The sequence below is a fragment of the Prosopis cineraria genome, unplaced genomic scaffold, assembly GCF_029017545.1.
Source record: "Prosopis cineraria cultivar Desert tree isolate PC_DT_omini unplaced genomic scaffold, ASM2901754v1 PC6, whole genome shotgun sequence".
Lineage (NCBI taxonomy): Eukaryota > Viridiplantae > Streptophyta > Magnoliopsida > Fabales > Fabaceae > Prosopis > Prosopis cineraria.
The window spans coordinates 19846673-19870635 of NW_026555337.1; the positions used below are offsets into that span (position 1 = coordinate 19846673).

At 30.4% G+C, this 23963-nt stretch overlaps 1 protein-coding gene across 2 annotated transcripts; it reads left to right on the forward strand.

Annotated features, from left to right (window-relative positions):
* Nucleotides 1–19178: 19178 nt before the first annotated feature.
* LOC129313519 (leucine-rich repeat receptor-like protein kinase TDR) lies at nucleotides 19179–23963 on the forward strand. 2 transcript variants are annotated; one of them, XR_008593990.1, is made up of 3 exons: nucleotides 19179–22053; nucleotides 22842–23010; nucleotides 23320–23452. XR_008593990.1 is itself a non-coding variant. In XM_054956715.1 (2 exons), exons 1-2 carry the CDS (start codon nucleotides 19404–19406, stop codon nucleotides 23748–23750), a joined length of 3081 nt encoding a protein of 1026 aa, XP_054812690.1. In that variant the 5' UTR covers nucleotides 19179–19403; the 3' UTR covers nucleotides 23751–23963. The 2 variants fall into 2 exon arrangements, 1 of the variants encoding a protein (XP_054812690.1); XM_054956715.1 differs by lacking the exon at nucleotides 22842–23010 and having other exon boundaries at nucleotides 23320–23963.

Genomic DNA, 23963 nt, shown 5'->3' on the forward strand with positions numbered 1-23963 from the left:
GAGCAATTCATTAATGGCTTCCCACTCTTCACTTTGCCACCCACCTTACTTTTGAGGACTCATTCAACCGTTTTCATCATTCTCTTTGTGGACCTCTCCAAATCAATTCGTGTCTTCTTTTCATTTTTTTTTAATTTAATTAGTCATTGACGAAACAGAAACATTGGTTCAAACTACATTAATCTTGGATTTATAATAATATAATTAATTAATATCTTGTTTTTATATGCAAAACTATCCCTACATATATATTACAGTCTCAATTATAAGGCATAATTTTAAAGCCTTATTTAATCATATATATATATAGGGTAAAAATGTAGCAGTGTTTAATATATTTTTTTAATATTACCCTTTCTTAATTGCACAAAGTTGTTGGTAAATTTTTGATTTCTATACACAATTTATTGTGGTTATTAAATTCAGTGAAGAGTATATTTGAAAAGTAAATATTTTTTGCAAGTTAAACTATATTAAATACTATTCCTTAATAACCTTGAAATAAGTTAACATTGCCTTAAATATAATTAAGACAGGAATTAAAGGAGTATTATGTTACATATCAAATTACTATATGTACATACATATTACATCCCTTTTCAAATATAAAAGAAACTACTATATGTCTCTTTGTTTTTATTTATAAGCAAAACTATAAATTTCAAAAAGTATTTATTATATTTTTTTAAATTGTCCCTCATAAAGTTAATATTTATTTTCACTAGATAATTTTTTTTTCATTAGTTACAGAAATAATTTAGTCCAATTTTTTCTTCCAAATATAATTATTATATTTAATTAACTTTTTAAAATTTTATGAGTTGGTTATTTTCTCTTGTGTTCAGAAACGGACAAAATATGCTTAGTAAACTTTTAACATGCCCCTCCCTCACACACACACACACTCACACATGCATGATGCTTTAATTTGTCTTTGAATTTGCGGCTTTGAGTTAGTTTGCATGTTGGTCTAACAAGCTTTGTTTTCCTTTCAATGGAGATACATTGAAAGAAAAGACATTTTCCCAACTGTACCCATAATATATTATTGACTTTGTGGTTCTTCCACAATCACTATTGCTTGATTGAATCTCAGACTGCCCACCTAAATCACATTCTTCTTGTCCCCTAGCTTACAATAACACTAACAATAATAATAAAATGTGCTCGTGTGTTGAGGGAAATAATACACACACATAGGGGGAGTTTATTATGTTACAGTTCTTATTCTTAATTTTTAATAATTTATATGTTGATAAGTAATGTAGTTTTTACTTCCTGTAGTATAATTTTTATGTAATGTTTACATATAAAAAGTGATGGACATATTTCTTAAATTATTGTTCTTTAATGATATATCATTAAAGATATTTTTTTAAAATAGTACTATTTTTTGAATAAGTACTTAAATAACGTAATATCTATTTTTAATAACTTTAATAATTTCTGAGAATAACATTAATATAATATTTGTCTATGTAGCATTCTTTCCTGACATAAATTTAGAACCTCATTAGAAGCTTGCTTTAATTTGATCCTAAATATGAAACCTCAATCTACTTTGCCTTTCAAATATAATTTTCCCCCCAAACTTTTCCTATTAATTGCACATATATTAAAGGATTCCACCAACAGATATAGTTTCCAATGTAATTGATTAAATGGGGTATTTTTAAGGAAATCACCACAATTTTCTTCCAAATAACTAGGTTAACTAATTTCATTAATTTCTATAAATTAATTATCTAGATCTTACATTTAGGATTTGGGAAATTATTAAAATTCATAATAATTTGCATGATTTTCAAGTCATAAATAATAATGTGTTTATATGGGACTTTGTGAGATACTCACTTCATCCCTATATATAAAGTATTTTTAATCAAATTTCGTATACCAATAAAAATGTGTTATTTAGTTGAAAGCATAAAATCACAACAATCTTTCAATTTATCCTTAATAATATCACAATTAATATCATGATGATGGATAAAGCTTACAATTCATATATTTTTCCCTTTTCAAGATAATAAAGGCAAAATTGGCTGATTACTTAAAATTATCTTGACCCTCCTTTATATAGGGACGGAGGGAGTAGGTTACTATTAAAATGATTAAATCAATTAGTGAAATATTCAAAAAAGGGAAGAAAAACGAATGACTTCTATAAAACAAAAAAAAAAAAACTAATGACCTTAAAAAAAGTTGATACCAACTCAGAACTTTTTAGAAATTTCTAGTGCTAAAACATAGGAAGATGAGTACTAAACCTGAGCTATGATGAGATTCTAATTTAACATTAATTTTTTATAGGCATTTAGTAGTCTTTCTCATTATTTTTTAAAAATAAGAACACAGGCTTTAAACATAATTGAATTGATATGCACTGACATAGTATAGTTTTGTAAATTTCTTGGTTATTTTCATATTTTTAGTTAATTGATGGTCAAAGTTAACTTTTTGTTAACAATAGAAGCTACATTACACCATTTTTAAAAGTTGAGGGAAAATATTATATAAAAAATGAGTTTAAGATCTCAAACGCTTCTAGACTTATAGTTTAATTATAGGCCAAATTACCCTTTAATCCTATATATAATATTATGCTTTTAATTCTTTGATTTTTTTTAGGGTTAGTTTAAATTGTATAAATAACACCTTAACTCATTTGTTTTTGACATGTCTTTGAGTTTCTCTCTTCTCTCTAGTTTATTTCTCTCCCTTCTCTATTGTATTCTTCCTTTTCCCTCCGCTACTCTTCTACATCAGACTATTTATGCCTATGCTTCGTTTTGAATCCAACTTAGTTAATGTTCCTTTACACTCTTGGTGGTTGGATAGCGGGGCTACAATTCATATCCTTTCTACCTTACAAGGGCTCAAGGACAAAAGGAGGCCAAGTGATAGAGTCTAAGCTTAAAGTTGAGGATGATGCTTATGTTGAAGTTGAATGGATTAACACTATTTTGAGGTTTTAGATTCTAGTTTTGAACTTTGTTTAGAGAACACGTTTTTATGCTCCTTTCATTAGAAGATACAATTAGTTTCTGTTTCTTTGGTTGATGAGGCTGGATATTTCTTTAATTATAGGAATATAAAAAAGAGTATATTTTTTCTTATGATTCCAATGTGATTGGCACCAATACTCTTTTTCTTATTGATTATACCAATTGTCTCTATCTCCTATGAACGAATGTTGGTCCCTTAATGTTGAAAGACCCTTGCCAAAGAGACCTTTGACCAAGAAAAGGTCCTCGTTATTATGGCATAAATGTTTAGGCCACAAATCTAACAGAAGAGTTAAAAGGTTGATGAGGCTGATATCTTACTGTCTCTTGACTTGGGAGAAATAGGGACTCATGTTGATTGTATCTGAGGAAAGTTGACCAAGTCTAAAAAGAAATGAGCGACTTGTAGAAGCAATCTCTTGGAAATAATTCAAATTGATATTCTTATATTTAACTTTTGCTTGCACTGACTTGGCTCCTTAAGAATAGGTCTTGGTGGTAGACAAGATACCTCCTCAGATAGATGAGTTGGTTCCAATTCCCAAGAGACTCCTCAAGCAGATGAGCCAGTTTTGGAAACAAATAAGTTAAATTGAAGTTCCCTCGAGAAGAGCCCAAACAAAAAGAACATCTTTAATTTTAGAACATTACTATGTGTACTTGGGAGAGAACGGGACTTTATTATTAGTCACAAGGTGAGCCCCTTAAGTTATATTAAAGCAGTTAATAGATATCCCCAATCAAATTTATGGATAAATGAAATGAGAGATGAGATGACTTCTATGGCACACGTAAAAAGTATAGAAACTTGTTGAGCTACCAGCTGGTTTTGTAAGCAAATTATTGGTTGTAAACGGGCGTTCAAGACCATGAAATATTTTAGAAAAACATAATAATTGGTTCCTATAGCCTTATTGAGTTTTGCTTTTTTCTTATAATTTAGTTTCAATGTTTTAAGTCCTTCTACAGACCGATACCACTAAAAACACTAAAATTATAGGGACCTAAGTAACAAGCATCACACAATTTTGTTGAATTTATAGAGACTAAAAATATTAAAAAAATTATAAGAACTAAAAGCAAAACTTGATGAAATAATAGAGACCGATAATTGTATTTTTTCAAAGATTTTAAAGGAAAAATTGATAAGTTTAAGGTTAGGCTAGTAGTCAAAGGTTATTTGAAGAGAAAAGGGATTGAATTTAATGAAACCTTTTCTCCTATGTCCACCAAAGACTCCTCAAAATTATTATGACCTTAGTAGCTCATTTTGATTTAGAGCTCGACGAAATGGATGTAAAAACAACATATATAAATATAAATCTCGATGAAGAAGCTCATATAGTGCAGTAAGAGATTTTAAGAAAAAAGGGTAAAGAGCTCATGGTGTGTAAATTGAAGAGCTCAATCTATGGCCTCAAGCAAGCCTCCCATTAGTGATACTCGAAATTTGATCAGGTGGTGACTTCATTCTTCTTTGTTGGAAATAGATTTGATCATTGTCTATATACAAAGATCAATGGATATCCTAATTAGTGGTTGTGTTGGACCAGATTGACATCGTTGTATTGTTCAATGACCATGTTTTCTTAAAAATTTGTACACGCATACAAAACTTGTTATGTTAACTCTAGAGTCGTTCTCAAAATAAAATGAATTTTTTTAAAAAAATTAAAATTAATCTGGCCAAGGGGAAAATGTTGAACATATTTGTGTTGGCTTACATTAATTTTTTTTTGGTTAAAATGGATTAACTTGTAGTCCCTAAAATATTAAAACCCAAATATGTCATCATGTAATTTTATGGGCTAGACACGATCTATTTAAATCTAGTTAGTGGCTAAAGTGTAAATCATTAACCTTACTAAAGCTCGTAGTAAAAAAACCATGAGAGTGTTTCTCCACTTCCTTTCTCTCCTTTTCTCTACATTTTCTAATCATGACCATTCATCAAATTTATAATTTAAATAAATTCTTTTAATAAAATAAAATTCTTTTAATAACATTTATCATTAACCTTACTAAAGCTCATAGTGAAAAAACCATGAGAGGGGTCTGTCCACTTTCTTTCTCTCCTTTTCTCTACATTTCCTAACCATGGCCATTCATCAAATTTAGTTTCTTATCACATACACTAGATATCTTTCTAATATATTAATTTAGATTTTACACCCAATACTTTTTTTAGCTTTTACTCAAGAAAATGCTACTACATGTGTGTTACCAAAGTCCAACTTTGTAGCACGCGGTTTCAAGTGTGTGTGTGTACATATATATTAGACTCTAAAATACGAATATATATTCATAAATCATATCTGCCAATGTTGGAGATGATGAGAATGATCATTAGTCATTTAATCATAGTACTTTACACTTTATAATATACAAAAAACACAATGTTAAATATTAGGGAAAATACAACTATCAATTGCGACTCAGGACAATTCAATTCCTAGAGTTTCTTAACTTGTAGCAACTTAATCTTTATAATTTTTTTTAAATTTAATATAACTTAGTTCTTATATAATTTCTTACCTCAATAAATTATAAGAACTAAGTTATATTAAGTTAAAGTTTATATAGATTAAATTAAAAGTTCTATTGTTCTTAAATGTTAATCCATACTAATTCCTTTTAATCACACATACGTATACACACACATATATAAATAGTCATATGGTTAATAGCTCGGAAGAAAGAAACAATATGCATGACTTATTATTCTAAACTGTAATGGGACAATATTGCCAATGGCACAATAATATGAAACAAAGTAGAGACAAAAATCCTGTAGGATTGAACCCACGAGAGGTGAAGAGGAAACAATGCATGATGATTCATCACAGAGACAGACAATGCAAGCGTTGGTGGGACCACGCTATTCACGCTAGTCACGCCTCTTCGCACGCTCTTCTCTCTTCTATATCACCATTTTGCCATACCACATTATGAACATTTTCAAACTTTTGTCTTCAAATCCAATGATTTCACCTCCTCCTTTGTTCTTATATGTTTTTCTTAATAATTATGTAATCTAAGATACTACTTATATATATATAGTCATATTCGAGTATTATTAAGTGTAAATGATATAATTATCTTAATCAACATGATTTAAATTTTTTAGGAAAATTAATTTGCAGCTCTTGTAGGTTTTTTTAATTTTGAATTAGGTCATTTCAGTTTATTTTATTTTAATCATGCTCTTTTAGTTTGATCTATTAGATTTATTAATTCTTGAAAGTTTAAATCCTTAATTTTTTTTAAAAAATATAAAATTACGAACTTTTATTTTATTAAAATATTATATGACTTTAGAATTAATTATGTAATTTTTATAACTCAAAATTTATATAATTAGGTTATATATTCTAAACAATTTTATACATAAAATTTTTCATAAAAATTTAATAAAAATGTTAACATTGTATTAAATCAATTTTTATTTTTATTTTTTACCAAAATATTAAATCAATTCTTATAGAAACTTCAAAAGTTTTTTTGTTTTGGAAAATTTAATCATTATATTTTTTAATAATTTTATAACTTAGGGATTAATATATCTAATGAATCAAACTATAAGGGATCGATTAAAATAAAATAAATTATAAAGACCTAACTCAAAATTAATAAAAATTAGAAGAATATTTAATTTCAATTATTTTTTCCTTTTTACATATGATTAGAACCATAAATTTATTTAAGAATTTTGTTCCTTCTGCTCGTGGAATTTAACTATCACCAATATCTTCTCTATTATTATATTGTTTCATTAGATAATTCAACAGCAAAATATTAATGGAAATATTGGAAGAAAGTAGGGGTGAAGAAAATGTTAGAATTGTGTCATAATTCTTTTCAACTAAATTGTCTCAACAAGTTTTTACTAAGACTTGCTTCATTTGGATTCTATTCACCTAGTTTTCAAGGACATACTTTCTCTGCTACAAGCTCTCTCACATTCTAATTTTACACTTGTTTGTAGTAAATCTTTTCTTATCAATATTTAGATTTTCTCCACGAACTCTGAACCTTGCATTGTAATCTTTTAGGTAAATAAGCAAATTATTCCCTGAACTTTATATCAAGTAGCACAAAAGACTCTGAACTTATTTATTATACAAATCTTTCTATCAACTATTATAGAAAATGACCAAGAAAAGATAATAAAACACCTAAAAATTACAGACAAGAACCCCTAAAAAGTTGAAAAAGGGATAGCAAAATCGAGGTCCTTTTGTATTATTTTTTAATTAACTAATGATTAAAGTTAACTTTTATTAACATTTGGGTCATATTACACTATTTTTAAAAGTTGATAAAACAATTTGTATAATAAATGAATTTAAGGTCTATGGTATTACTAAACCTAAAGTTTAAGGGGGTAATTTGCTCATTTACCCTATTCTTTTTACTGTCATAAAATCTGCTATTTGCTTTGTGTCACGTCTAGGACATTAACCCACAACACTTAAAGCCACACCATTAAATTAAGAAAGGCATCAAAGGAAAATAGTATCAACCTGGACTATTTGAAGGTTTCAAGATAAATTTTAGGGTTAAGGTCTAATTTTACTATTGTACTTATTTTTTTAGAAGCGTTCAGCACCTTGAACTTTTAAATGAGGCAATTTTCTCTTGAACTTTTTTTTTTACAGAACCAAAATTGCCTTTCTGTTAGTGTGCCGTTTGTTTGCCCTCGTCAAGCACATATGAGATTTTATTCAAAAAAATTTATTTCTACCACAACATAAACCCATAACTCATTAGCTTTCAATTTCTTGATCATTCCTTAGTTTTTGGTAGAAATCTAGGAACATAAAAGCTCTAAAGCTGACAGCTATTTGTTTTAAACAATAGATTTATTTCAGTCAAGACTTGGGCATCATTGGAACTGGAGGGAGAAGAAGAACAAAGAAGAAAAGCGCACGCATGATTCCCTTCAACGTTTTAACACTAGGATGTAAAAAAAACGTAAGGGATACCACGTCACATAGTCAAAGAAGGGTCAAAGCTTACATATTGGATGCCAAGTTAGCACAAAATGGGAGAAGAAATGGCACACTAACAAAAGGAAAATTTTGCTCCTCAAAAAAAAAGCTCAGAGAAAAATTACCCTACTTAAGAGTTTAGGATTCCCAATGTTTTTAAAAAATAAGCACAGGAATGAAATTGAACCTTAAGCCTAAATTTGAAAACACTTGAACAAATGCGATCCCAAAATAATTTAAGTTTGAAAACAAGTGATTAAGGTCCTTTAATAACACTTAAAATCATAGCATAATAGTGTTATGGAGCATAGAAATAAGTTTGAGCATTAAAGTAATTCAAACAGGGTCAAGAAAATCATTTTTGCAAACTAAACCAATCTGCCATGACAAAAAGGAGCATATGTTGTTGCACGTGGCACAGAGACTACTTGTCACAGCTAAGTGCACAATCCATCATGGCCAATAAATTCAGATAGCAATAGTTATGATAACTCTTGGGTTCCAATTTATGGAGCAACTAATTTTCAACTTGAACCTCTAATTAGGATGATCCAAGCACTCATAAGAAGATACTTAAACAATCTAACTAATGGCATCGGTTTCACCACTATTTGGTAACATATGGGAATTTTGGACACTTAAGACTAAAACTATTTCTACTTCCACACCAAGTGCCCGAACAACCAATGAGCATACCAATATAACAATCATGGTTAAATCTTCAATGCATCAAATTGAGTTAAACTTTAGGCATGCACACCACACACTTGTATAGTTGACCTTACTCAAAAACATAAAAAGCCACCAACCAAAACTAGTGTTCAATTACACATTAATGTAACTAGAGACTTTACAAAAAAAAAAAAAAAGAGCTCTAATCCTTCACCTCCGAAGCTTTCCCCTTGCCCCTAGTCTTATCATCTCTGGGAAAGTATGTGCAAGTAGGGGAGAGATTATACAATCTCAATAACCAAACAATTTAATCAAGGCATATCAAAGGATGGCAATCAACATAAAGTAAAGCATGGCTTTATACTTAGCATTTCATATGATACAACAATGCATTAACAAGAGATAATTTGCATGATCAAATACATCCACCTTATTTCTCTCTTTATATCTTCTAAATGAATCCATGGGCTATTAACTTATATAAGGTCAACCCATATGACTAGGGCAGCCCCACTCTCTACATTTGAGGGATCACTCGGTCAAAGGTTTCCATACTCATTTTTAGATCATAGATACCCCCTTCTCAAATTATGGGGCATTTAATTGCCTGACCCATACCATCTCCCATAGGAATTATTGATACTGAGCATTGTACCGGACTTATACCATACCCATAGGTTAATGACAATAATAAACACATATAATAATAATATACACCAATCACTATGGGCAACTCTCGGTGGAGGCCATACCACATGAATTTTTAATATTGCCCTTTCTTTCTCTTAGGTGAACTCCTATCCATCCATGATCATGCAAGTCCAATACATATGCAATGGCATAACTTTGTTCATATCCAATTCCAACCTAACAAAATCATGAATCTACATAAATCAATTATCACATATCCAAACTCCAATTCATATTAACAATTTATACTCCAATAATCATAAAGGACATGTTGTCACCAATCATAACATCAATATCACATATTCAAGAATTCATCACTCATGACAATGACTCATATTTGCAAATGATCATGCTCAATACATTGCCTCATAATACATGCTATAGACTTGACAACTCAAAATTTGCATACACAACTATATGCTAAAATCAAATTCTTAGTTACCTCAAGTCTTAAGTTTACCACTCCTAAGAGTCAAACTTGGTTTTCTCAATGGAGCTTCCCACCATCGCATCGTTCACAAACATCAATCTACATGTTAAGATTTATAGACATGATTAATGATTAATCTTCATTAATTGACCATTCATGATTAAAGCCTAATACCCTTATTAAGCATGATTAACTAAAATCAACATCATTTCTCACTTTCATTAGCTTATTTAGCCTCTAATAAGCTAGTTAAACATGGTTAACTAACTTCCTTAACTTAAACTAACTTACTTACCATTAGGGTTAAGCTTAAACCCCTCATTAATGACACTAAGCACTGCCATTATCATAAACCCAAGTTTAGAAGTGTAGAAAACTATCATTAAACTCTATTAGAGTCATTAGAATAGAGGGAACATGGCTGCCTAAATGAACAGCACCTCCCAAACCTAAAGACCTCTATGAAAATGTGCAAAAAAGAGAGGAGAAGGAGAAAGAGCACTTACCCAAGGGTTTAACAACCCTAATAGACCTCCAAAACTCAAGAAAGGTAAACCCTAGCAAAGCCTCTTTCATCTCTACTCATCCACTCCCTCAAACTTTCTCTCTTCAACTCCACCACGCAAAGCATCATTTGCCGCAACGATGACTCAAAGCAAGAACCTTACTTAAGTCCAATAATTTGGGCTTAAGGCAGCCAAAAAGCTTCCAAACCCTATTACAAGCCTCATATAATATCTAATGGATATCCAAAAGGTTATCCAAACTCTCTAGTTAACTCCTAGTTATTAGGATTAATTAATTAGACTCATCAATTAATTTAATTAATCCTTATATTAAATGGAATGTTACACTTTGCTAAAAAAGACTTTAGTTGAGAAATATTAACCGAATTTTAAAAAATTACTGATTTTAACTGAATTCTTTAATCTATGTAACTAAGTTGTTATCAATTTATCATGTTTACCTCAACCTTGTAGTATTTTTTATTAATATAATTTTTTAGGCAAAAAATGGATAATATATTTTTATAATATAAATCGGATGAAGTAAAATACAATGTATTGTGCAATCATGTATACACATAAGCAGTGTATAAAAAAAAAAAGTATGCACATAGCCATGTTGTTTTTATCCAAATCTAATTTCAAATTAAATTTGACACAGAAATATATAAGATCCTTCTAGGAATGCAATGATTTTACATTCTTTGGCTTATAGTGATGTCTTTCTAAAGTTAAGGGTAAAAGGATTTTATTATAAGTTTTTGGTGACATTTCATCTGTGATTTTTTATAATTTGTACTATATTTTAAAAATATTTAATACTTATTTTTTACTTTTTATAAATATTATATAAAGTATAAATCCTTAACACTATTGTTATACTGTTTTGATAATCTTTTTGTTTCACTGTATATAGTTTAGTTCATTCGATATTTTTTATGAAGGAAAAAGTTCGTATTACAATTATATTTTTTGATAAATTAATGTTATATATTTTTTAATTAGAGGCGTGAACATAACTTATGATTATTACTTCACGCCTACCCTAATGAATTAGAATAATTACTATTAGAATTAAATTAATAGCACTAACATCACACAAAAGCATAGTTATACAACGGCATGAGGATATTTTCAATCACGAATATTCATGGCATCATGTTCATATACTTAATTATTATAAAATAACATTTCTTAATCTCACAAATCGACACACAATTAAACATCATCAACTTACTAATTATAAGCATTTCCATGTCGTTTTCTACATTATCCCATGCAATCATAGTTACTATCATCGGACATACTGATTCTCTGAAGCACACTGTCAATCGATTCGGGACTTCGTTTATCTAATAATGATATTTTTGTAGTCAGCAATTAAACTATACATACTTTACACATCACAAAAGTTTTCGAGAATAAAAATTAAAATTTTGGAATTAATTACTTAATATGTTGTTCGCTGTATCATATTTTCCAAAACATCTAACTTCTTATCGTTTCTTTTAAATTTAATCAGGAAATCGAATTATTATTTTTTAATTTGACAATTTAAATATAAATATTGTTAAAAATAAAAAAAATCATTAAAAAATTATATTTGATCAAGATTACATTGAGCACCATTATGTTCATTGTAATACGTTGGATTAACATCTATTTTAAAAACACCAGTATATCGATATATGTAAAAAAGTTACACTATTCATAAATCGTAAAGTAGTGCTTTTTTAAAAAAAAATTATGTCATATTAATTTTGAATTTTTCGGTAATTATTGTTAGGGCCTACTTTTAGTTAAAAACAATATGGATTTCAGACATAAAATAGCTGCTATGTTACAGGGGAGACTAAATTAAAGAGACATAAATTATAAAGGAAGAAAAAGGTGTCTGATGTCACTTGTCAGTATACACAACTCATGCTATAATGAAAATGGGATGAAGATTGAAGATTGAATATCATTGTTTTTCTTGCATGCTTTATTCTTTAATTATATCCTAACATTTCAGTATCCTAATTAAGAAAATCATGGCCCTACCTCCTATTATTGCCTTGCTTGCAAAATTGCACAAGTAGGGTTAAAGGTATTTTATTATTTCTTGTGCTTCAAATCATGTAAAATAAGTCTTATTGTCTATGATTTGTTGATAGTGCGATTGACTGTAAAATTTATTTCACACACATACACACTCTTTTTTTGGTTTCTCTAAGTATCCCTATAGTTGGCAATCATGAGACTAATTCCTCCAGGAATCTAAACTTTATTTAAGGGATTGTCTCCTTTCAAGTGTTGCTCTCCATACACACTTTTGAAATCAAACTCTGGAATGATGTTTAAGAGGCCTTGATCACTACCATTTATGCCACACCTACTTGATCGCGCACACATATATATTCTATATGTACATTTAAAAAAAAAGCATTTGAGCCAGATCTAAACGGTTCCGATCATTGAACTGATTTATTCTACTTTAATAATGGTTGGATTTTTATAATAGAAGTAAAAAAAATTAAATTTAAAATATAGATATAAGGACATGCATGCGAGGGATGTCTCTGAATATTGGAATTATGCAGACAAGTATATGCAAATGGTGGGACATTTAATAATATATTAGTGATCCATATAATCAATTGTTTATGAGAATGTTTTCACTTGAATCTGCAAGCATGAATAAAAAATTTTGAATTAAAGGGTACTTTTGTCCCTAAACTATTTGCTTGGAAACATATAACATCTATATACATGGTGCAGTTTTCATTTTCAACATTTAAAAATGGTGCATTGGACACCTTCTTGTCAAAAAAATTAATTTTGATCGTAACTTAAAAATTAAAGAAAATGACTTCAAAATTTACAAAAAAAAAACCTAAAAATTACACATAAGTTTCCTATAAAACTAACATCAATTAAGTCTGTGATAATTTATGCTCTAAGTCTTTCTCCAAAATTTATACATCCTCCTTCAAAATTTTACAATTAGTGTAAAAATATGTTCATTTATATATAACATTAATTTGTAGGAAGAATTACAAATTATCATGCTATTTTAAGAATTTAATCGATATTAATTTTCTCATAGGGCACTTATTTATAATTTGATGTGTCATTCTCTATAATTTGTTAGGTACATTTTTGTAATTTTAATATCAAATAATGGTTAAAATTAACTTTTTTAATAACAAGGTGCCCAATATATTATTTTCAAATTTTCAAGGAGAAAGTTGTACCACATATAAGTTTAGGATATCAAACACTCCTGAGTAAATAACTCAAGGGTAAAAATACTCTTTAACCTAATTTTTTTAAAAAAATTACATCAATATGGCCAAAAGAAATCAATATAACTATACATTTAAAACTAAATTAGTTATGCGCAAAAATAATTGTACGGTCAACATTTTGATAGAGACAGAAGTAATGATGAGAAGTTTTTAAAAAGGAAACTAGATGCATGCTACGCATGTGTTATTTAAATAAATCGTCTTAATTATGGTTTATAGTAATGCACCTTTCTATATATTTTATTATGTTAATATTTATATATATCTGACTGTGTCACAATTGATATATTATTAATGCGTGCAAGCCATTGATATCTTGACGATTTTTTTGGAAAAAAATAAATTGCTAGAACCCAATCACTTAGCACAATTATTAGAATCGAATCGATTGATATCGATAGTACTCACGTCATGCAAAAACATAATTATAAAATGGCGTGACGACATTCGTCAAAATCTTCCCACTACGGGGGCATGATATATGATGTTCCTACATTTATAATATTTTTTTATTTCAATTTTTTAATAAAAAAATAAATGCTTTTCGTGTTTTTCATCACAAGTATACACAGTTAAACTCTTTTACCCTATTTATTAATTATCAGCAAGTCCTTCTTCTTTCTCAATCCATCATGCCAAGTAACGACTACTCACATCAAATCATTTAATGTGTCTAGCTAGTTAAGCTTAATTGTATATGGAAATGATACATATTATACTCTTTAAACATCTCATTTCTTATAGTTTGTGATTATGCTCTAAATTATATATGCTTATTTTAGTCTTATATGCAAGTCACTTCTCACTTCTCACTATCTCACTAGAACTAATGAGATGTAATTAAATTATTGATGATGTTTAGAATATAAGATGGACCATGGATACATAAGTTTAGAAAATATCTAACCAAATGACTTAATTTATTTTAGTGGAGTAGATTATCCTTAAGTATAATTAATATAAAAAATCTAACATGTATCAAAGGTGCCATTCGATTGGGGGACCAAAAAAACAAAAAAGAAAGAGAAAAAAAATGAAGGAATGAAATATGGAAAAAAAATACAAGACATTAAAAAAAAAGGAAAAGAGAGAAGGAGAAGAAAAGAAAAAGAAATTGAATAGACCTACAACTTCGGGAACCAAAAAAAAAAGTATAAGGTCAACCAAGAAGGAGAAAAAAATGAGAGAGAGTAGTAAAGGAAATAGAAGAATATAATATAAAAAAAGTTTCACATCTAAAGATTAAAAAATAAATTATGGATATATAAGTTTAGGAAGTATCTAACAAAATGGCTTAAACTATTTTAATAAAGTATACTATCCTTAAGTATAATTAATATGAAAAATATAACATAGAAAAGAAAGAAATTTTCTAATTTAACATCATAAAAGGGTAAATTAGAATAAATTAATTATACACCCATCTTTTTATGTAAAATAATTTATAAAAAGGGTAGCATAGAATTCGAGGAAATACAGTGTTCACCTCCTTGTGCCTAATTTTTATAACAAAATCTAAAAAACCTTGACACAAATTGATTTTTCCGCGAAGTGTTTTGTCATAATGTTTTTGTTAAAGATTTGCGACCGATTTAGTGACAGAAAATTTTCCATCATAATTTTTCTGTTTTAATATGTTGTAATGATACACATTTTGTTGCCAATTTTCAATCATCAATTATCCGATTCTTTAAACATCTCACCTTTTATTATAATTTAAGTTTCATCATACGTGATGATATAATTTCTTACTTGAAAATTTATTTTGTTATTTTTTTTAAGTTGCAATGTTGAAGAAATATTTTTATTCTACATTTTATTTTTCAATTAAAAATAATTTAACAAAAAGAAAGCATGAATCATTCAAATCCTCATCTATTTGATTAACATAGGCGTCTCAAGTTATTAAACATAGTAACTTAATGCAGATTTTGTTATTGTTAATTATATTTAAATATCTATAATTAACAGGAGAGTGAGGTCTAGGAGAATAGGCTAACCCATTACAAATTTATAACATAACCAACCAAGGTTTAAATTTTTGTTGAAAAAGGTACTCATATTTAATGTCTATAATTATGTCTTGTGCAATTTTTTTTAATAGAAAGACATATGTGAGTAATAAAAAAATCTATAATTAAGGTGGGAATTAAAGAGATATATATTATGGAGGAAGAAAAAGATGTCGGGTGGCGGCATGCACATACTATGCATGCTATAAAAAAGGATCATTGTGTTTCTTGCTTTATTATTCACTTCATGATAAATGCCCCTACGTTCTACTGTTGCTTTAGTGATGTCAATTTAGTTTTAAAAATTTAAAATAATTTTATCATTAACAACAATCATTTTTTTTTATTGTATATCCTAGCTTAATTAATATATGTTTCAGCTAGACAAACATTTTTGTTGCACATCACATGTCTTGGTAGAAATCTAACCTTAAGTTAAAAAAGCTAATTAGTGCATGTAATCAAACCATAATTGAATTTTTTAAAATAAATAAATTTATTATATATTTATATATCTCTTTTATATTTCACATCTCATGTATTATATTATTTGAGAGATATTATATTATAGTTATTTTTTTAGTTTAATATGAACTTAATATTCTAAATTCTAATATTCATGATATCATTTAAATGATAAGATAACATATCAAAGGTAATAAAATATTATGAGTGTGGCCTGCAAGTCAGCTAGCTAAATATAGATTTAGGGATATACTCAATTTAAAATAATTAATTAATAACACCGGTGGTGAGTTATGAATAGAGGTTAGCAGGTTGTGTTAGCAGATGGTATTTTGAGATAATCTTATCGTTGCTAACGTTTATTGAGGCTTCCTTGACTAGTAATGGTTATTTTTAAGTTGATATCATTGCGCTTGCTTGCTAATTAGAAGATTCCCTCATATCCTTTTTTCTTCTAACTAGTCTCTTCTATATATGGTTTCAATTCCCAGATTTAGACATGAGACTTCAGGAATTCAACTACAAATCATCTAACAATGGCGAGAAGCATTTAGACTCTTTCACTGTAATTCTGAGGTGTAGAAATTCTGTGTGTGTGTGTGTGTGTGTTAATTAATATAGAATTTGTAAGAAGTTATGAATTTTATTTACTTTTCATCATTCACAATTCGTTTGATGAATTGCTTCTATATATATATATATATATATATTGCTTTGCTTGCAAAAATTGCACAAGTTTGTTGAAACCGATCAAAAGGAAAAAAAACAAGAAAAGAGGATGAGAAAATTGGAAAACTTCTTAGTTAGGGTTGGTAAGTTTGAGATATTTTCAAGACTTCGAAAAAAATAACTAAAAATTTAATTAATGTTATTTCTCGTGCTTCAAATGCGTGCAAAGGCAGAACTAATGATCATATTAATTATATGTATCTAATTTAGTACAAATACATTCCTTATTTTCACATATTTTTTCAAAAAGATACTTGACCTTGATTTGACAATTTTAAATATCATTTATTTCACTTTATTTAATAATTATTTTGTGCCCAAAAAATGTAGACCAAATTTTTAAAATGTGGTTAATTTACATTGATATATAAAGGATTTATCATTAAAAATTTATAAATAGTTTATTATTAATATACAATGGTATATTATTAATAAATATAATAAATTTATTATAATATAAAATATAATAAATGTCGAGTTATTTACTTAATTTAGTTATATCACATGGGTTATATTTGCAAAAGTGCCATTAGGTATGAGGATACATTTGATTGGAATTGAATTGGAATATACGCAGAAACATGCAGGTGGTCCACGCCTAGGTTTCGGATAGTGTTCACTTGAATATTCAAGAATGAATATATATATATATATATATATCCACACATATCACTTTATCCAAATATATAGAATCCTAAAAAAAAAAAAAAGATGGATTCTGTGTTACATCGCGCAAAATTGTTCCTAAAACGATTCGATAGAATAAGTCATCTTTTACAACCATAAATTAATTAATCAAAAAATTGCAATCTAAATTTGTTTAAAATAAATTTTAACTATTGGATAATATAGTCATCTTCAATTTCTAATGGGAATAAGACTTGTTATTATTGATGTTTGATAATAATCAAATTGAACTATTTAATATTGAGTCCTAGACAGAAAACAATATAATATTATAACATAAAACAAGGCAGTAATACTAAAAAGATAAATAAATAAGAGAATTCCAAATTAAAAAATATGCAAAGAATATTTTGCTACTTCCTACTTGTATGGGCATATTATTAAAAAAAAGGAAAAATATAGGAAAAGAAATTGAAGTTATGGTTTAGTGGAATATGGTGTGGATAACTTTCTTGGATCCTTGAAGACCCACCACATCACCGGCTAGTGGGCTATATATATATATATATATATATATATATTAATGTTGTAAAACAGAAAGACAAGGGAATGATGAAAAGTGGGACCAAAAGAAAAGCAGAAAAGAATTCCCGGAAAATTGAGAAAGTGTGTGTGGAACCATGCTAGACATAGGCATAATTCTATTTGCACATGATAAAGAAAAAGTGAAATGAAAATAATTTTTTTGGTAAGTTATTTAATTTGGTGTGTTCTTTTTTAACTTAATATCTCAAATTTATTTGTTTCCATTTATTTTAATCTTTTAGATTACCAGCTTGAGAAATTGGATTCTTTGACTTTATTAGATGGGCAGATATAAACAACGAAAAAGACAAAAAACTACTCACTAAAAGATGAAAGAGTTAAATTACGGAACCATATTCTTGGTCAGCTATTTTTAAGGGAACAATTAAAATGTAAAAATTGAAAAATTTACCAATGAGACACAACATTGAGAAACTAAAAAAAACAGAGGTAACATTATTAGTAATTTAATTATTTTTTATTACATATAGATATCCTCTTGTTGAAGATAATTTTATTTAAAATATAATCAGATAATAAATATAAATATCCCCTTCAATCGGATTCAAATTCTGTAAGAAATGAACCTTTTTGTTAGGCCTTCCCAGCCTTGTCAATATTTTTTTACCTATTGTTTCTACAGTGATGAAAAAAAATTATTTTTCTAATCTTAATTTCATATAAATGTTAATCATTCATACAATGTTTACATGACATTGTTAAAGTGTATGTATAGAAAATTATCAAAAAATTTATACTAAAAGCATTTGGATGATTGAATATATTTTATTTCTATTAAAACAACAGCAAGGAGAATAATATATTTAACCTAAATCAACTAACATTTTAAATAAAAAATTAGATCGTACCAATATGTTTGGTGTGGAATCAACATGCAAGTTCACGTTTTTTTTTTTTTGGGACAAAGTTCAAGTATTTTTTTTATTATATAATCATTGGTATATTGATGTAACAGTACAGGAGTAATAGTATAAGAGATTTGGATCATCTCTCTTGTTTCTTTCTATTTCTAATTAATTTTCATAGGAAATAAACGGAAAATGAAGGTTCAATCGTAAAGCATGTAATATTGATAAAAGGAACAAAAAAAATGGAAGTATATATGTTAATATAAGTAGGAGGGGTTGTAGAAATAGTAGCTAGAGAGGCCTTCTTGTGATTCTCTCTGTTTCACTCATTCATGTCCGCCAACAAAACCCACAGAAGCAAACTCGTCATCATGAAACTCCCTCAGCAACCAGCAGCACACTCAAAAAGCACTTCTCTTCGTCTTCCTCATCATCAATTCAAATCCTCCTCTTTCCGTTTAAATCCACCTCTCGAGACACCACCTTCTTCGTCATCCTCATCCTCACAACCTCTTCTTCAAAACCAGCCATGAAACCTCCTCCTTTTTCTTCTTCTTCTCTTTTCCCTCTCACATTCTTCTTCTTCTTCTGTCATATACAGCTTCTGGTTTTCTCTGCCACACCTTCTGCCATTGTCTCTTTGCTTTCTCTCAAGTCTTCCCTCATTGACCCTCACAATACCCTCCATGACTGGAACTACTCATCATCCTCCCAAGACCCATCTGTTTGGTGTTCATGGTCAGGCATCATGTGCCACCCACGGACTTCCCAGATCATCACCATTGACCTCTCTCAGCGTAATCTCTCTGGTTTAATCTCTCCCCAAATCCGATTCTTGACCACCTTGAACCACTTGAATCTTAGCTGGAATGACTTCACTGGGATTTTCCCACCTGCAATTTTTGAACTCAGTGAACTTAGAACCCTGGATATCAATCACAACTACTTCAATTCAAGTTTTCCACCTGGGATTTCGAGGCTCAAGTTCTTGAGAGTGTTCAATGCTTATAGCAACAACTTCGTTGGTCCTCTGCCTCAGGAATTCATGAGGCTTCGGTTTCTTGAGAGGTTGAATCTTGGTGGGAGCTACTTCAACGGTACGATTCCTTCAGGTTATGGGAATTTACCCAGATTGAAGTCCCTTTATCTGGCTGGGAATCTCTTGGAAGGTCCAATACCATTTCAGTTGGGGTTTTTATCAGAATTGGAACGTCTTGAAATTGGGTATAACCAGTTTTCTGGAGGATTACCTGAAGAATTCGCATTATTATCAAGTCTGAAATACTTGGATATCGCCTCATCTAATATTTCTGGCTCTCTGATTCATGATTTGGGAAACATGACTATGCTTGAGACATTGTTGCTGTACAAGAATCAGTTAGTGGGCGAGATCCCATCAAGCTTGGGGAATTTGGAAAGTCTCAATGCTCTTGATTTGTCAGACAACAAACTCAGTGGGTCAATTCCGGAGGAAATTTCGATGTTGAAGGAACTGACCATTTTGAGCTTGATGAGCAACAAGCTAACGGGAGAGATACCACAAGGGATAGGAGATCTTCCAAAACTCGAAACTCTGCTTCTTTGGAACAATTCGCTTTCTGGTATTCTCCCACAAACCCTTGGCTCCAATGGATTGCTCCAGAAACTCGACGTGTCTACGAATTCACTCACAGGTCCAATCCCACCAAATGTTTGCAATGGAAGTAAGCTAATCAAGCTCATTCTCTTTAATAATGAATTTGAAGGAGCTTTTCCAGAATCATTCACGAAATGCACTTCACTACTAAGGCTTCGAATCCAAAATAATCGGCTCAATGGATCCATACCTGAGGGTTTTAGCCTTCTTCCTAATCTCGCCTTCGTCGATATGAGCAACAACAACTTCACGGGTCGAATCCCGGAAGATTTCGGTGATGCTCCGTCATTGCAAAACTTGAATATCTCTGGGAATTCATTCGAAAATCCACTACCAAGCAATATTTGGAACGCTAAAAATTTACTGGTTTTCTCGGCGATCTCATCTAAAATTAACGGTCAGATTCCAGATTTCATAGGGTGCAAGAGCATTTACAGAATCGAATTGCAGGGGAATTTCATCAATGGTAGCATTCCTTGGAGCATTGAGAATTGCGAGAGGCTTATTGTGCTGAATCTGAGTCGTAATTCGCTATCTGGTATCATTCCCTGGGAAATCTCTGCTTTACCCTCAATCACTGATGTTGACCTATCGCACAATTTTCTCTCCGGTACCATCCCCTCCGGTTTCAACAACTGCACCACACTCGAGAACTTCAACGTCTCCTTCAATTCCCTCACCGGACCTATTCCTTCTGCCGGTTCAATCTTCTCGAATCTCAATCCCTCTTCCTTCTCCGGCAACGACGGCCTCTGTGGCGGCGTCCTCGCAAAGCCCTGCGCCATGGACACTCCCTCCCCCTCAACGGAGCAACAACATGATCATCCCAGGAAAACTACTGGTGCAGTGGTGTGGATAGTTGCAGCGGCGGTGGCTGTCGGATTATTCGCGCTAGTCGCCGGAACACGGTGCTTCCGATCTCATCACAGCGGTCCGTTTATGAACAACCGCGAGATCGGACCTTGGAAATTGACCGCGTTCCAACGGTTGAATTTTACAGCAGAGGACGTGGTAGAGTGCATGACAGTCTCAAACAAAATCATCGGAATGGGGTCCACAGGAACAGTGTTCAAAGTGGAGATGCCAAGTGGCGACATCATAGCCGTTAAAAAACTTTGGGGCAAGCAAAAGGAGAGCTCTAACTGCATCCGACGGCGGAGAGGGGTTCTTGCTGAAGTGGACGTATTAGGGAACGTGAGACACAGGAACATAGTGAGATTGTTAGCGTGTTGCAGCAACAGGGAGAGCACCATGTTGCTCTATGAGTATATGCCCAATGGGAATTTAGAAGACTTGTTGCATGGCAAGAATGTGGTTGGTGATTGGTTGACAAGATATAAGATTGCATTGGGGGTGGCACAGGGGATTTGTTATCTCCATCATGATTGCAATCCAGTGATCGTGCACCGAGATCTTAAACCGAGTAATATTTTGTTGGATGCTGAGATGGAGGCTAGAGTGGCAGATTTTGGAGTGGCCAAGTTGATTCAGAGTGATGAATCCATGTCTGTTATTGCTGGATCCTATGGCTACATTGCACCTGGTAAGACTTCCACTTCTACATTTCATTCCTTTTTTCAATTAAATTACTTAAAAAATATATTTTTTAATATAAATATGAAAATTTTAAAAAATAATAATAATACTTTCAAATTAAATTTAGACTACTCGAGTGAAAAGAATTATATACCCCTAACGTCTAAGGGATGTGCAAAGAATCCAATGACTTATATATGATGTGCATTACAGTGAATATATAATATAATATAAAAATTCCACAAGAACGCATCTACTAGTGGGGCATGAAAGATATGTGCCTAATGATGAAATGAATGGGCGGTTAGTGTTCATAACTTCAAACTTGATGGCACAAAAATTTTAAAATTGAGAGGAAAGTGGGTTTTGAAAGCAAAAGAATTTCTTTTTGGAGAAATCACTTAAAATATTAAAAAAGAAAGAAAGAAATAGCTAGGTTTCCGAGGAAATGACCTTATGCATTTTTTATACTTTTCAGCATTAGGCACTGACATAGCAAGTTCTTGTTTTGGCATTTGCCTATCTTACTACATAAACATTTTTAAAAAATTGGTTTTAGCTACTCTTCTTTTTATCATTTTTACGTAATATGAAAATCCGAATTAACATGTCCAGTTAAACCGGTAAATTATTAAATCAGTGTCTTAATTAATTTAATAAATTGTTATATTTATGATTGACTTGATTATCATTCAACTATAATTTTAACTATTAATTTTTGAATTAGTTCAATCACCAGTACATGGGTGATTTATATTTTAAAGCTGAGCAACTAGTCTTTCACATTGTATACAGTAGCAGCATGATTCATGTTTCTGATGTGAAGACAAAAACGCTAACAGTAGGAGATATCAGTTAAACCCACTCACGCGCACACACAAAAAGCATGTTTTGATGGTGACGAATGTGAACACGCTCAACATAAAACAGATTTAAAATCTCTAGGCGTGACTGCCATTTTAAGGTATTGGGGTGAGTGGTTGGTGCATCTCTATCTCTAGGGCACAGTGACTTTTTACTCATAAACTCATTTTGTTGAGCATGAACAGTTGCATTATTGCGCATGAACTCACACACACAGCCTTTCTTTTTCCCTTCACTTTTCACTTTCACAAAACTTGCTTTTCCCAAGTTCTTCCCAAATTCATAGGGACCCACCAACAATTAACTTTGTCAATTCACGCATCCTCTTTGAAATCATGAGGATGCTGACTTAGTCCATTATAGTAAATGCAACTTTATCTCATTCTAATTTGTATTTGTTTCTTTGTAGAATATGCATACACTCTACAAGTTGATGAGAAGAGTGATATTTACAGCTATGGTGTGGTGTTGTTGGAGATTCTATGTGGAAGAAGATCTGTCAATGCTGAGTTTGGTGAAGGAAATAGTATTGTCGATTGGGTTAAGTCCAAGATCAAAACTAAAAATGGGATTAATGACATATTAGATAAGAATATCGGGGCCGGGTGTGCACCAGTAAGGGACGAGATGATGCAGATGCTCAGGATCGCGCTGCTTTGTACCAGCCGGAATCCGGCGGATCGGCCTTCCATGAGAGATGTTGTGCTGATGCTTCAAGAGGCCAAGCCAAAGAGGAAGATGTTTGATAATATTGTGTTGGGTCAATGCGGTGATAAAGATATTGGCAGTGGGGAAGATGATGATATTGTTTTGCCACAGAAGGCAAAAGTGGAAATTTAGGATGATATCGAAAATGAATTTTTTTTTTTAACATTTTTAATATTGTGAGAGATTAGCATATATAGGAGGAAGAGATTTTTTTTTTATTTACTTTTGACGGAATTTTCAAGTGTTAATGTCTTAGATTAGTTTAGAGTGAGTATATATATAATATTGTTTTATATGACTATAAGTTGATGTTTAAATATTGAAGGACGTGTTAGTGAGAATTGA

Coding starts and splice junctions, on each gene's coding strand:
- LOC129313519 (XM_054956715.1), top strand. CDS start 19,404: ATGAAACCTCCTCCTTTTTCTTCTTCTTCTCTTTTCCCTCTCACATTC. Junction 22,054..23,319: donor CTATGGCTACATTGCACCTG/GTAAGACTTCCA, acceptor GTTTCTTTGTAG/AATATGCATACACTCTACAA.